Genomic DNA, 15,835 nt, shown 5'->3' with positions numbered 1-15,835 from the left:
CACCAGGCTGCCATCAGCTTCAGGGAACAATCCTTGAAAGCCTTCAGATGTATGGCCCAGCACTCAGAGCATGACATCCTGTTGTGGTTGCGCTCCAGACACCGAATACACACAAGGTGCAAATCCATCAGGGACATTAGCCGATGACAGGATACACAGGGCTTGAGTCTAGTCTTCCTATAAGACATCCTCGATGCACCAAGAGTGACACTCAAAAAAAAAAAAAAAGGCCAGTCAAAAATTGAATAGCTCTCTTCGGACCAGCACTTTGCTGGTCCTGAAAGAAAAGAACCGATGTCACTGTGTCTGGGTGGTGCCTATATAGGACCTGTGATGTGACATCAGGTTCGGACGCTGCCGTCAACAGACGCTGAGTCAATCTATGCCACCTACATGCGCGCAGGGGTACTGCTTGCAAAAATCTTTCAGATCCAGTCAGACACCAGGGAAGAATTCAAAGGTAAGGAATCTGCAGCTAAAAGTCTCTATCAGATAAAGTGCACATCAAAGTAAAAACTAAATTAAGGCTCCACTGCGGCATAACAAAAGGCACTGTAGGAAAAATGTAAATCTTTCCAAAAATGATAATCACAACTGGTGACTAATGGGGAGGGCTGGCCAGGCAAATTAAAAAAAGGCATGTAGGAAAGTCACTCTTTTTGGCATGGTTAACCCCAGCATTTGCCTGCTATCAGTGTGCTTAGACTGTATTCAAAGGGGTCCTGCTAATCAGGACCCCAGTGATTATGCTCTCTCCTTTCAAATTTGGTTACTTAGGGCCTCTGTGCACTCCAAAATTGGCATACTGGTGCCCCCTTATAAGTCCCTAGAATGCAGTACTTAGGTACTCCGGGCATTGGGGTAGCAGGGGTTCTCCATGGGCTGCAGCATGTATTGTGCCACCCAAGGAAGCCCATACAAATTGTGTCTGCAGGTCTGCACCCTTTCACCACAGGTCACTGCACCAGATCACTAAGTTACCCCTATGGTAGGCCCTCCTAGCCCAAAGGGCAGGGTGCAGGTCCCTGTGTGTGAGGGCACACCTCCATGAGCAGAGGTGCCCCTGCAAACTTCAGTTCCATTACACTGGACTTCGTAAGTGTGGGGGAAGCCGTTTTACCTTTGTCAAGCTACATAATGGTAACTCCGAACAAGTGCATGTTTGCTATCAAACATGTCAGAGTCATACCCCAAAACTGTTGCCAATATTGGTTGTATGATTTTATGCACTCTGGGAGCTCCTTAGAGGACCCCCCAGTATTGCTCTTACCAGTCTTCTAGGGTTTTCCTGGCAGCCTGCGCTGTTGCACCCCTCAGACATGTTTCTGCCCCCCTGTTGATTGACCAGCTCAAGCAGGGGATGGCAGAACAAAGGGTTTTCTGTGGGAGAGGGGGGTAACATCCTCTCCCTTGGAAATAGGTGTTACAAGGCTTGGGAGGGGCAGCCTCCCACAAGTCACCAGTTTGCGTTCAAGGGCACATTTGATGCCCTCCTTGCATAAACCAGTTTGCACTGTTTCAGGGACCCCTGGTCCCTGCTCTGGCTCGAAGCTGGACAAACTAAAGGGGAGTGACCATTCCCCTGTCCAACACCATCACAGGGGTGGTGCTCAGAGCTCCTCCAGGTGGCCACTTGATTCTGCCATCTTGAAACCAAGATGTGCAGAGGCCCCTGGGATCATCTGAGTGGCCAGGTCAGGCAGATGAAGTCAAAGACCCCTCCTGATATGTGATCACCTTGCACGGTGACCGAACCCTCTTTTAGAGCTATTTAAGGACTCCCTTGTGGGTGGGTCCCAAAACTCAATGTGCAGGACTCCACCAGGACTTCTCTGCATCGTTTACGTCCACTCCTGGACACTGGAACCGCAACTGGACTCTTCAGGAACCGAAAAGACTGCAACTCCCATGACAACCTTGCCTTGCAATTTAGTTTCTCTGGCTCATTCCAGCAATGGCAACATTTCCCCCAGCTGTGCATCCTCTGTGGTCGGCAAGACTTCAGCCTGCACCAAGAACCAAGTAAGAATCTCCATTGGAGTGAAGGAGGCACTTACAGAAACGCCGTCGGCTGCGTGGATCTGCTCTCCTCTGGAACTGCGTGGATCCTGCATCACAAGTGGTGGCTTGGACTGGTCACCTTCGTCCTCTCTGCCAGCTGTCCAATTTAGGAGACGGTGAGCCCCTGTCTCTCCTTGCAGGACAGCACCCCTGTGCACCACAACTCTTGCAACTACCAAGGCTTGTTGTCTCCTGCTCCAAGGGATCTTCAGGCTCCGAGTAGCCCTGGCCCCAGCTATTCATCCTGTCAAGAACAGTCTCCTCTCTGCTGCTCCAGCAACATGGGACTCCTCTACAGGTGTACTGACTGCGCCTCACTGCAACTTACTGTGCCTGCTGCATTTGGGTTGCCTGTGAGGGTTGCGACTGCTTCTGTTGGCTCTCCAGACTGCAGAGGCTCAGCCCAGACTTTCCTCCAAGAGTCGAGTCCCCAGGACTTTCCAGGTCCTCTTCAGCCTTGCAACTGCTCCTTTGCTCCTCTTGCTTTTGCCAAGACTTGTTAGTGGTTCTGCTACACCACTGACCATCGGTGACCCTACGACCGCACCGCTAAAAGGACTTCTCTTCAGCTCCTGGGCTCCACAGCTGGTCGTCTTCTTCACCTGTCAACCCGGATCTTCATACAAGGAAAGTTGAGTAGTAGTTCCTGCCCCCACTTCACAATCCATCATGGACTGGACTCTGTCCCCTTCTTTTGCAGGTCCTCTTCTACCGGGATCCACCTTTGGTTTCCTCTATTCTGGTCCTGTTCTTGCACAATCCTTTTTCCAAGTCCTCTGGTTACTCCTTGAGAAGACCAGGTACTTACCTCTGCTCTCCTGGTCGCTGAGGTTTACTTACGTACTCACCTCTTGGGGTCCATAGTTCTTCCAGCTTCTCTTTAATGACTCCAAAACCTTGGGTGGGGTACTTCACTTCGCATTCCACTAATTTGGTATATGGGTTGGTCCTATCCTAGGGTCTTAACTATTTTTCAGTAATTCTTGTCAATGCTTGTTGTTTCTTGTGCCAATTCCTAATCATTATTACTGTGTGTGTATATATATATATATATATATATATATATATATATATATATATATATATATACATATAGAGCGAGAGAGAGAGAGAGCACTTACCTCCAGTTGGGGGACTACTTATAAGTGATCTAGTGTTGAGTTACTATAATAAAGTACCTTTATTTTTGTAACACTGTGTGGTTCTTTCATATGTGATAAGTTGCTGTGTGACTTGTAGTATTGCACAAGCTTTGCATGTCTCCTGGATAAGTCTTGCCTGCTTATCCACAGCTACCACTAGAGAGCCCTGGCTTCCTACACACTTCCTACATACACTTATGTACAAGTTACTTACCTTTTGTAACGATATATCTGGTAGAGACATATTCTAGTTGCAGATTCCTTACCTTAGAATTTCCCCCAGGTGTCAGATTTGATCCAGAGATTTTTTCTTCAAGCAGTATCCCGGCACGCCATTAGGTGGTGTCAGTCTAATCCGCGGGCGTCGTGGTCGCTGTGATGATGTCAAGGTCATAATATAGGCATCACCCTGGTGCGCTGTCAGTTTCTTTTCACGACTTTCCACGCAAGTAGCACGGAGCCATGAAGAACACTGAGAATGGTGTGCTAAAACTAGGGCCCTTAAAAGGAGGTTCCTCTCCCTAGAAATCAGTTCACAGTGCAGAAAGGATGGGTGGGTCAGTAAGGAATTTGCAACTAGAATATGTCTCTACCAGATATATCGTTATCGAAGATAAGTAACTTGTACATCTGATAGAGACTTCTAGTAGCAGATTCCTTACCTTAAAATAGATTCCCGAGCAATACCATTCACCGGGTGGGCTGTGAACTAAGATCACACCAAAAAGTCCTTCAGGACCAAGCTTCCAAAGTGGCCATCTCTGCGGACCTGACTGCCCAGGCAGTAATGCTTGGTGAATGTGTGCAAAGATGCCCACGTTGCTGCCTGGCAGATATCTAGGACTGGAACTCCACTTGCTAACGCTGTGGTAGCAGTAGTTGCTCTGGTAGAATGAGCGTGCAATCCCTCAGCTGGTTGTTTTTTCACCTAAGCGTAGCACATTTTGATGCAGAGGACTACCCATTGCGAGACTGTCCTCTTATGCACTGTCCTTCCTTTCTTCGCACCCACATAACCAACAAAGAGTTGATCATCCACCCAGAAATCTTTGGTACGATTAGGTAGAACGCCAACGCTCTTTTTGGATCCGGGCGGTGGAGTCTCTCCTCCTCATAAGAGGGATGTGGGGGTGCGTAAAAAGTAGGCAAGGTGATAGATTGGCCTACTTAAAAAGGTGTCACGATATTGGGAAGGAAGGAAGCCCTGGTAAGAAGCAAAACCTTGTCAGGATGTAAAGCTAGGAAAGGTGGTATCGAAGAAAGAGCCTGAAGCTCACTCACTCTGCGAGCAGAGGTGATGGCAATCAAGAAGGCAGTTTTAAGGGTCAAGAGCCGTAGATGACAGTTGTGGAGCGGCTTGAAAGGAGCACATATGAGTTTTGTGACGACCAAGTTCAAATCCCACTGGGGCATAATGACCGGGATGGGAGTAAACATATGTGCAAGCCATTTGAGAAACCTCCCCACATTGGAAGATTTGAACAGAGAAGATTGTTCTGGTAGACTTAAAAAGGCAGAGATGGCAGACAAATAGCCCTTGAAGGTGCCCAGAGCACACCCCTACTGGGAATAAAGAGGAGAACCTATGAGAAGGGCGCAGAGATGGAAATGAGCAGACTTGTTGATACACCATGCCACACATTTCTTCCAACTACAGCGTATACTATTTTGGTGGAGAGACACCTGACTGCCATGATAACATCACAGACTTCGGGCAGGAGGTACAGACTGGACAGGTTCTGGTGAATTACCGTCCCCTGTTGCTGTGATAGAAGATCCTCCTTAAGGGGCAGTCTGATCTGAGAATCGATGGCCATGCTCAATAGCTCAGGATACCCAGTCCGGAGCCACCAAGATTACTTGAGCCTGGGCTTGCGTGATCTTGTTCAGAACTCTGAGCAGAAGTGGTATTTGAGGGAAGGCGTACAGGAGGCCTGAGTTCCACTTGTGATGAAGTGTTGGAGAGCAAGTGCCGCCTTGGAAGCTCCAATGTGCAAAATAGCTGCCAATGCGTGTTCCCTGGGAGGCGAACAGATCTAACCAAGGCTCTGCCCACTGCTGAAAGAGACCTTGCGTCATCTCCGAACGGAGATGCCATTAGTGATCGACGGCTGAGTTTGTCTGTTTTGATGTTCAGAGAGCCCACCAGATGTTGAACCACCAGTGAAATGCCCTTATGTTCCCGCCATGTCCACAGGCAAAGCGCCTCTTGACAAAGGGTCCACGACCCCACTCCGCCCTGCTTGTTGCAGAACCACATTGTGATGATGTTGCCGGTGAACACCTGCACCACTTTCCCTTTGAGAGATGGAAGAAATGCTTTCAATGCAAGTCGGATCACCTGGGGCTCCAAAAGACTGATGTGGAGTCCGGACTCCGCCGGAGACCAGAAGCCTCTGATCTCCGCCTCTCCCATGTGTCCGCCCCACCCCCATATGATGCATTTGTCACTGGTTGGGGAAAGTACAGGGATCTGCCCATTGACCTAATCTTGATTCCTCAACCATCACTGCAGGTCTTTCGCAGTTCCCTCCGAGATCTGAACCATGTAGGAGAGATTCCCCTGATGCGGCGCCCACTGGAATTTCAGGTCCCACTGCAGCGCCTGCATATGCCATCTGGCATGTTGGACCAGCAGGATGCAGGAGATCATGAGGCAAAGCAGCCTCAGAGTCATTCTCACCGGAATCCAGCATATAGGCTGAAATACCAGGATCATAGCTCGAATATCGTGGACTCATTTTCCGGGAGGATAAGCGCAAAACTCCACTGTGTCCAGAACAGCTCCAGTGACAGGGAGCATCTGATCAGGTGTGACTTTAGCATGTTCATAGTGAACCCCAGGAAATGCAGGAGGTTCGCCGTACTCTGGAGGTGGGAGACGACTTTCTGAGGCGTGTCTGGCTTCAACAGCCAATCATGAACACCCGAGGGGCGCTGGTAGGGCCAAAGGGGAGAACGGTGACCTGAAAATCCTCGTGACCTACCACTAATCGCAAGTAACATCTATGGGCCAGCAGGACGGGAATGTGAAAATAGGCGTCCTGCAAGTACAACGCTACCATCCAGTCTCTAGGGTCTAGGGCAGAAAGGACTTGAGCTAGGCTTAGGATTTTGAACTTGTTCTTGAGGAAAAGACTGAGGGGCTGGAAATCTAGGATAGGCGAATGCCCTGGTCCTTTTTGGGCACCAGAAAAAAGCAGGAATAACAACCAAGACATACTTCAGGCAGAGAGACCCTCTTTAAGTCTCCCTTGCCCAAGAGAGCCTTGACCTACTTGCTGAGAAGTGCCAAATGATCCTCAGATAGATAATCATATGATGGTGGCATGGCTGGAGGAGATGTCTCGAAAGAGAGGGAGTAAACACTTCAGACAATTTGTAACACCCACCTATCCGTGGTAATGGATTCCCTGTGGGGCAGGTGATGGCAAATCCTGACGCCAACTGGTCCAGGATGTTTCGACAGACTACGAAGGTTTGGAGGCAGAGGAGGTAGTGGACTGGGCATCCCGCTGGCTCCATGATCCCCAAGCTCCTGGGATCCTGCGGCCGGCAGGGGCTGTACAGCACCTTTGGTATCTTCCTAAACATTGCCCTGGGGACACCTTAACCCCAGAAGACTGGGACCGTAAGTCATACTTACCTGTAAACTGTATATGTACTTCCCCCCCACCTCCCCCAAGGACTTCACTGCCTTCAATGAAAATTGTGTCTACTTTTGAGATTGAAAAGTATTGGTTACCTGAAAACAGTTTTAACTGTTAATTACAAACGAAGTGCATGTGATACTTGAAAGTGATACATTCTTCAAACTGTACTTACCTGCAACAAAGATCATTTTGGTTCTAGAATTAAAGTAACAAAGTATATTTTTGATGCATAAACATTGGACTGGAGTTAGTCTTTGAGTGTGTGCATCATTTCTTGACACCGTGTTTACAACAAATGCTTAGCACTACCCTCTGATACGCCTAACTGCTCAACCACACTGCCACAAAAGAGAGCATTAGTATTATCTATTTTATCGTGTGTGAAGCCTCTGGGGATCCACTGGACTCTGCGCGCACTATACCTTACTTTGGTACAGTATATACAGAGGCAGCTTCCTACAACGCTTGGATGATGTTGGCATCAAATATAGGAGTTTAAACATGAATGAATCCCTTGACACTGTGCTATCTATATTCTATGTGCCCTACCTGTGGGTTTCTTTAAAACAAATCTGTGCAATATCTGTGCCTAAGACAAAAGCTATTTCTAGTCTCAGGCTTGCTCATACCCGGATCAATCAATCACAGGGCTGAAAGGTAATGTGTAAGGTTATGGCACCAATGAGTGCACTTGTAGTGAAAATAGGTAGGTTTGACCACTGACTTTGTGTTTCAACACTGTGCATATTAGTTGTTCAATGTTCACCAGTTGCAGATTACATTTTGTATTCAGTTTAGCTGCCTATTGGCTTTATCCTGTCGTTAGACATTGCAGTTGAGACATTGCATATGAGCTGTTTTTTTCCACATGGTAAACTAAGCTTGTGTTCTTCGTATTTTCTCTTACCGAACACAATAGCATGATAAGGAAGCACATATTTTTTGTTTTTCTTAAGTGCAGGGAACAGGTTAGCCTTGGAAGGGGAGCCTTGAAAGGTTGGCCAATTTTCAACGTTTTTCTTCCAACTCTGACCTACAGTAGTCAGCATGGTTGAATATTTACATCTGAGAGGGGAGGACCTTTCAGAATGCTTTTTCCATGATTGTTTAAGCCAGTGGTTCCCAAACTTTTTCGATCCCCGGCTCCTTTGACCTATTGGCCGTGTTGGCCACGGCTCCCCATTATGTTACTTTTTTTTGGCGGGTGGGGGAACGTAATCCCAGCCTCGGGAGTACTACCTTTTTTAGCCTGGAAAATAATTGGGATGAAACTGATGAGGGCATTAGAGAGCTTTAGAAGAGCACCAGATGACACTACATAGGGTCAGGCTTTATTTTTAAATAGGCACTGATGAGATTAAGTAATTTGCACAGAATCAAAGGATGGTAGCTGACGCCAGGACTCCAGCCTGGTTCCCAAGTTCTAAAGTCAACAGCTCTAACTGCTAGGCCACATCTCCTCCTTTGACAAAACTGGTGAAAGGATGTAACCCATCTGGCGGCTGCTTCCGACATCTCCTTCCTGTGCTAGAATGGGTCAGTTATTATTTTTCAGTTTTTCTTGGATATTCTTTTTTCTTCTCAGACACCTTCATACATTATGTCTTTCTGGTATCTGTCTTGCTTTGTCAGAGAAATGAACTCTGGTTTCATTATTCCCACATTCAGATTTGTCACAGAGGCTGGGCGCTCTGGAGTCTCATGTCTGTCTCTATTTACCTGTACCTACACTATTTACAGTTTGTCTTCTTTATTCTCTCGTTCAGGTTGCTGAAAATCAATTATTGGAAACTATTTTTGTTCTTTTGTCATAGGGATATTATTAATGGTACTTTGGCGCCCTCCGCTGGTCACAATAATTAATGCAAGGTGTTTTGTTTCCAATACCACGATGAAAAGCTACCGATTCAAAGCACCTCCGAGTGGTTTCCAGACTGTGTGCGGCGCCCCTGGCTAGTTTTGAAGGCGCACCAGGGAGCCGCGGCGCACAGATTGGGAACCACTGGTTTAAGCTATAAAAAGGTGGCTCTGGTCAGTAGTGAGGGGAATTTCCGGGACCTCTGTCAGGTTTGGACGTCAAAGGCCTGACACAGACACTTGTCCCGTGAGGGTGTATATCTCTTTCTCGCAGTTTAACAGCGGTCATCAACTTGCTGGCATGAGAAAGATGAAGAGCTTGGCAGGCCCTACGGTGATGAATTTTGACTTTATCCTTTGTTTTGCAATTATGCTATAATATAATTACATATATTTGCTGTGTACACTGCAGTTGAGAATCACTTTGATATATTTTCCTTTCATTGCTGTGACTATTTTTAAACGTGTGCCTTCGACCTACTAATCTCCTTCGTTTTTTTTAGGAACCTCGTGGTGGAATAATAATAAATGTCTTCTTTAAAGTAAGAAGTGCATTCCAGAGATTTTTGTCAGCTCGGTCATTAGTGGAAGCAAAACAGCACTAGCAGTGGATGCTGCCTGGCATTTCAACAGGTGTAAGGAAATGGCTCCTTGTTGCAGTTACCCCCCACGTTTTGCCTGATGCTGATGCTGACTTGACTGAGAAGTGTGCTGGGACCCTGCTAACCAGGCCCCAGCACCAGTGTTCTTTCACCTAAAATGTACAATTGTTTCCACAATTGGCACACAGGTAAGTCCCTTGTAAAAGGTACCAGTGGTACCAAGGGCCCTGTGACCAGGGAAGGTCTCTAAGGGCTGCAGCATGTGTTGTGCCTCCCTTAAGGACCCCTCAACTAACACATGCACACTGCCATAGCAGATTGTGTGTGTTGGTGGGGAGAAAAAGGCAAAGTCGACATGGCATCCCCCTCAGGGTGCCATGCACACAAAATACTGCCTGTGGCATAGATAAGTCACTCCTCTAGCAGGCCTTACAGCCCTAAGGCAGGGTGCACTATACCACAGGTGAGGGCATAGCAGCATGAGCAATATGCCCCTACAGTGTCTAAGTCTATTCTTAGACATTGTAAGTACAGTGTGGCCATATTAAGTATATAAAAACGAACTCCACAGCTCCATAATGGCTACACCGAATACTGGGGGGTTTGGTATCAAACTTTCAGAATAATAAACCCACACTGATGCCAGTGTTAGATGTATTAAAAAATGCCCACAGAGGGCATCTCTAAGATGCCCCCTGTATTTTACCCAATCCTTCAGTGCAGGACTGACTGGTCTGTGCCAGCCTGCTGCTGAGAGACGAGTTTCTGACCCCCTGGGGTGAGAGCCTTTGTGCTCTCTGAGGCCAGAATCAAAAGCCTGCACTGGGTGGAGATGCTTAACACCCCCCCACCCCCCTTGCAGGAATGGTAACACCTAGCAGTGAGCATCCAAGGCTCAAGCTTCGTGTTACAATGCCCCACGGCACTCCAGCTAGTCGAGATGCCCGCCCCCTGGACACAGCCCCCACCCTTTGGCAGCAAGTCCAGGGGAGATAATGAGAAAAACAAGGAGGAGTCACCCACCAGTCAGGACAGCCCCTAAGGTGTCCTGAGCTGAGGTGACCCCTGCCTTTAGAAATACTCCATCTTGATTTTGGAGGATTTCCCCCAATAGGATTAGGGATGTGCTCCCCTCCCCACAGGGAGGAGGCACCAAGAGGGAGGAGGCACCAAGAGGGTGTAGCCACCCTCAAGGACAGTAGCCATTGGCTATTGCCCTCCCAGACCTAAACATACCCCTAAATTCAGCATTTAGGGGCACCCCAGAACCTAGGAAATCAGATTCCTGCTACCTGAAGAAAGAAGAAGGACTGATGACCTACAAGCCTGCAGAGAAGGAGAAAGAGGACAACTGCTTTGGCCCCAGCCCTACCGGCCTGTCTCCAACTTCGAAAACCTGCTCCAGCGACGCATCCGACAGGGACCAGCGACCTCTGAAGCCTCAGAGGACTGCCCTGGACTACAGGACCAAGAAACTCCTGTGAACAGCGGCCCTGTTCAAAGCGAGCTACTTCTTTGCAATAAAGAAGCAACTTCTAAAGACTTCACGTTTCCCGCCGGAAGCAGGAGACTCTACACTCTGCACCCGACAACCCCGGCTCGACCTGCAGAAATCCAACACCTCAGGGAGGACTCCCTGGGGACTGCGAGCCTGTGAGTAACCAGAGATTACACCCCTGAGCCCCCACAGCGACGCCTGCAGAGAGAATCCAGAGGCTTCCCCCTGACCGCGACTGCCTGTAACAAGGGACCCGATGCCTGGAACCAACACTGCACCCGCAGCCCCCAGGACCTGAAGGAACCTAACTCCAGTGCAAGAGCGACCCTCTGCCTAGCCCAGGTGGTGGCTGCCCCAATGAGCTCCCCCTGTGCCTGCCTGCATTGTTGAAGTGACCCCCCGGGTCCCTCCATTACTTCCTATACAAAACCAGACGCCTGTTTGCACACTGCACCCGGCCGCCCCTGTGCGGCTGAGAGTGTACTTTCTGTGCCTTCTTGTGTCGCCCCCCGGTGCCCTACAAACCCCCCCCTGGTCTGCCCCCCCGAGGACGCGGGTACTTACCTGCTGGCAGACTAGAACCGGAGCACCCCTGTTCTCCATAGAAGCCTATGTGTTTTTGGCACCTCTTTGACCTCTGCACCTGACCGGCCCTGAGCTGCTGTTGTGGTAACTTTGGGGTTGCCTTGAACCCCCAACGGTGGGCTGCATATGACCCAACTTTGAGACTTGTAAGTGTTTTACTTACCTTCAAAACTAACCTTTACTTTCCTCCCCCAGGAACTGTTGATTTGTGCACTGTGTCCACTTTTGAAATAGCTTATTGCCATTTTTACAAAGACTCTACATGATATTGTGTTCATTTAAAGTTCCTCAAGAATCTAAGTGAAGTAACTTACATTTAAATTATTAACTGTAAATCTTGAACCTGTTCCTAAAATAAATTAAGAAAATATATTTTTCAATACAAAAACCTATTGGCCTGGAGTAAGTCTTTGAGTGTGTGTTCCTCATTTATTGCCTGTGTGTGTACAACCAATGCTTAACACTACACTCTGATAAGCCTACTGCTCGACCACACTACCACAAAATAGAGCATTGGAATTATCTAATTTTGCCACTATCTTACCTCTAAGGGGAACCCTTGGACTCTGTGCACACTATTTCTTACTTTGAAATAGTATATGCAGAGCCAACTTCCTACAACAGGCATCTAGTGTTATGGTGATAGTAAGACAGCTGTCATTTTCTATCTCCTCTCTGAGGGCTACCACATCGTCGGTCTAGATGTCTAGTTCAAAGAAAAGGGTCTGAATGTTGAGTAAATCTTGATAGAGGAAGGAGCCAAGACATTAAACAGATCACCATCAAATTCATCAAAGATATAAAGAACCCTGAATTATGGCAATACTACCTTTATCTACAGAGACTCCACAGGGAGTCAAAGGTGATGCAAGCAAGCGCTGAGGTAATTTTTACATTTCCAGTAGCCCATTTGATAAGCTAGGCTCTCAAGTTTGTTCCTCTCTCTTACATAGAAGCACTTATGTAGCCTGCTGGCAAGGGCACTCTGTAAATTTCCTCCTTTTACATCTTCTCACATTTCAGACTCCTCTATGGGTTGAGAATACAAAAAACAGAACTCTAAAGTGTCTTCATCCTTCCAGTAGTTGTTTTGCACCTCAACGAAGAGACAATCATTTGGAAAGGGTGGAAGGACTATCAGAGCATTTTTGTTGACCCTAACCAGATGTCTGATAAACCTGGAAGTTAACTGCAAGCAGAAAGTGTGATGACTGTTTAACATGGTACTGTATTTTAATGTACACAATGTATTTTCCAAGGCTGTGCTTACTGATTGTGACATTTCTAAAACTGGCAACTGTTTTATTGAATGAATTACTGCACACATTTCATTAAAAGAATGTTAAAAAGGACGCTTACTAATGTTTCAGCCTAGTTGCTAAAGATGTGGCAAAGAGAAACCACACTTTAAAAAAAAAAACAAGAAAAATAACTTTTCTACCTCCAGAAAAATAATTCACTTAAGATCTGAGGTCGGGCAAAGCTGTGTTACATCAAAAATATTTTACTAATACAAAAAACACAAACAAATAATACACCTGTGTTCAAGGACTGCTGCCTCACCATGCAGGTATGCGATTTAGTGATCTCCTTAACTGACATGGTTAAATGTTATAAGGCATTTGCCAAAGTGTCAAAATTCTATAACAAAAAAGGTAATGCTTATGTGCACCAACAGCTTTTTTGTTTTCTCTTTCCAATACCAAAAAGTAGGCCTTTCATCAAAATGTATTTTGGCAAAAAAGGTATTTGAGATTCACATTAATTTAATTGTAATTGGATTTAAAAGTCAAAATGCAATCCTAATAGCCATTTTTGATTTAAAATGTCATTTTCAAAACAACAACAAAATCATCTATAGGAATCAATTACGTGATATGTACAGAGACCGAGAAGCTAGATTGCACATGAATATGAAAGAAGAACTAATGCTGAAAAATAATTACAGAGGATTAACAGGTGTCTTTCCTTTTTTGCAGGATAAATATCATCGCACAATTATATGGAGCACTAAATGTGACACGAGATTAAAACAGTTGACTAAAGGTGTATAGCAGCATATGGAAAATTAACAGAACTGTTTTCATTAAGTGCTTAGCGCAACGCAGCTCAACATAAGGATGTTCAAAGAAGGTCCAGGATGACAGATCCACAGCCGTAAACCGCTCCATTTACATTCATTTAGTTTAAATATCTAGAAGTTATGGGAAAAAACTCGCTCTCCAACACCTGCAGTAGAAAACTTGTCAGTAAAACTTCAGGAACATGAATACTCTCACCTGTGAGATCAGTTTTTTCTGCGCAGCCTGCATGACTGCATTTGCCATTGCTATTTCATCATCATCAGCTTGGATATCCTCGCCAGGCTTCGACCTCATTGCAGACAACTTAATCTCTTTGCAGCTAAGGACTTCAAAAGTATCACAGAGCAACTCATTGGCCTCCATGTCTAAGGGAAGAACCCCATCAACAAAACTGGCTGCAGGAAGATATAAAAAACCAGCTTGAGTGAACTTTGATCCAAAGTAGTTTATTACTGCCCCTTCCCTATACAGTCTCTCTGTAGATACTCAACTTTTGTGTACATACCCAAGATGTTCTGGCTGATCTTGTTGGTAAGGCTGAATCTTTGCTCATCTGTAAAATGTTCCAATAAGAATCTATAAATTTTCATGCGTTTTCCTTTGTTGTCCTTTCCCTTTAGAGAAAACAGAATCTTCTCCCTGACAAAGAAAGCACTGTTACAAAAATTGCAAACCACTCATAAAAATAAACTAAAAGACTGCCTGCAAACAGTTGGATGCATATGGAATGAACATACAGAGGTGTGAAGGATCAAGCAAAATGACTTTCACCAACCTTTCGGACTGTGGGAATTTGTTGTACTTCTCATGCTTTTCATAACAGTTGAAGTGGAAAATGCATTCAGTGAAATGCTGGGAGAACATTACAGGATTCCTTTTCAATAAAAGGTGCACCAGACAAAACTCTGCAAAGCTGCCAAGTAAATTAGAATGTAATTTAATATTAACATGAACAATGGTGGGGGATTTTATTTCTGTACATACCAGTTTAAGGAAAGCAAAGACATACCTGGCAATATCAGGGTCTGGATCTACCAGAACACTGATGAACCGGAAAAACAAGGAACCCTTCCACTTCACAAATTCCTCCTACAGCAAGAAAATTAATACATCAATATCTGTTAAACATTCAGCCTCAAATTTAAGCACGTGGTAAGAAGCACAAATCCAACATACCCACCAGACGGCTTTAAAATGCAAAAAATATCAAACAGAGCCAAACTTCGTATTTGGTTAACATGTTCAGCCAATCCTATCGAGCTGATACCGGCATGCTCAAACTCACTCTGTGGTGAAAGGATAGTTAAATCAGTCACAACTCACACAGTGAACTAACACAAACCTCTAAAGCAATGGTGAGCATCAAACCAACCCGACTTATTCAGAACATCAAGTGACTGAATTGGATGATGTACACACAAATGATTACTTCTCAGGAATCAAATTGCAGCCTACCATCAAACGTGTATTCTTGGGACTACACACTAGTCTTATTCACTAGAAAAACAACTTAACACACTTGCCTATGTTCTTCAGGGGTATTCTGCCAAAAAGTGAAGTTGTTGCAGACATGCTTTGGAAGAAGGAGGCCCTATTTTTTGAGAACCTGTACAGCTTAAGCTTAACAGAAAGGAATACATCCTATGATACATATGGCAATACCGAGCTTTGAATGAGAGAAACCCTTTTTGGAAATCCCATAAAAGGTGGAAAGTTTATTCAACTTGTCAAATTCATTTACTCTATTAATGAATAACTTTAAACATTTACCATCTATCTAATGAGTGTATTGGCTTTTCTGTAGGAGTAAATGGCTGGGTAAAGAAAGTGTGATAAGTTAATTTTCTCTCTCGTTAAGATGGACCTCTGGGAGCGTCTGATTGGGTATGCCAGATAACTGACGTCCGTGTCCCCCTTTTGATAGGCGGTCACCCCAGAGAGTGGCCAAATCCCCTTTTTGAGCCATTTAGGGACTCCCCTGAGGGTGGGTACCCAGATCCGCCATGCAAGACTCCACCAGACCTCTATGCAGGACATCTTCTGCTCCTGGCCTCCAGAACCACTACTGGATTGCACAGGAACTGAACTAGACCACACTGCCTGAGACTACCTCTCCATGCAACATTGTTTCCGTAGCTCCATGTCAACATCTCCATGGCTGTGCATCCTTATGGGGTCAGCAGGACTGCACCAAGAAACCAGAAAGAATCTCCCTTGGAGTGAAGGAGTCACTCCCCTGCATCCACAGACTACTAAGGCAATAACATACAGCTGGTGGGATCTTCTGACCTCCGGGTCTGTGAAGATTCTCCAACACAGGTGGTGGTTCTGAGAGATCCCCTGGATCCTCTCT

The 15,835-nt window shown here is 46.0% G+C and overlaps 1 protein-coding gene across 1 annotated transcript in view; it reads right to left on the bottom strand.

The window, feature by feature from the left end:
• NCAPD3 (non-SMC condensin II complex subunit D3) overlaps nucleotides 1-15,835 on the bottom strand; it is a 675,764-nt gene that overhangs the window by 154,639 nt on the left and 505,290 nt on the right. Inside the window, exons 24-27 of the mRNA XM_069224452.1 lie at nucleotides 14,492-14,571; nucleotides 14,258-14,395; nucleotides 13,988-14,121; nucleotides 13,678-13,877 (exon numbers count right to left, since the gene is read on the bottom strand). Of these exons, the coding sequence (XP_069080553.1) occupies nucleotides 13,678-13,877; nucleotides 13,988-14,121; nucleotides 14,258-14,395; nucleotides 14,492-14,571 (552 nt within the window). The remainder of the gene's footprint in view (nucleotides 1-13,677; nucleotides 13,878-13,987; nucleotides 14,122-14,257; nucleotides 14,396-14,491; nucleotides 14,572-15,835) is intronic.

This window comes from Pleurodeles waltl, chromosome 3_1 (genome assembly GCF_031143425.1).
Source record: "Pleurodeles waltl isolate 20211129_DDA chromosome 3_1, aPleWal1.hap1.20221129, whole genome shotgun sequence".
NCBI lineage: Eukaryota > Metazoa > Chordata > Amphibia > Caudata > Salamandridae > Pleurodeles > Pleurodeles waltl.
The sequence above is the reverse complement of the archived record's forward strand: the minus strand, read 5'-3'. Positions and strand labels throughout refer to the sequence as shown.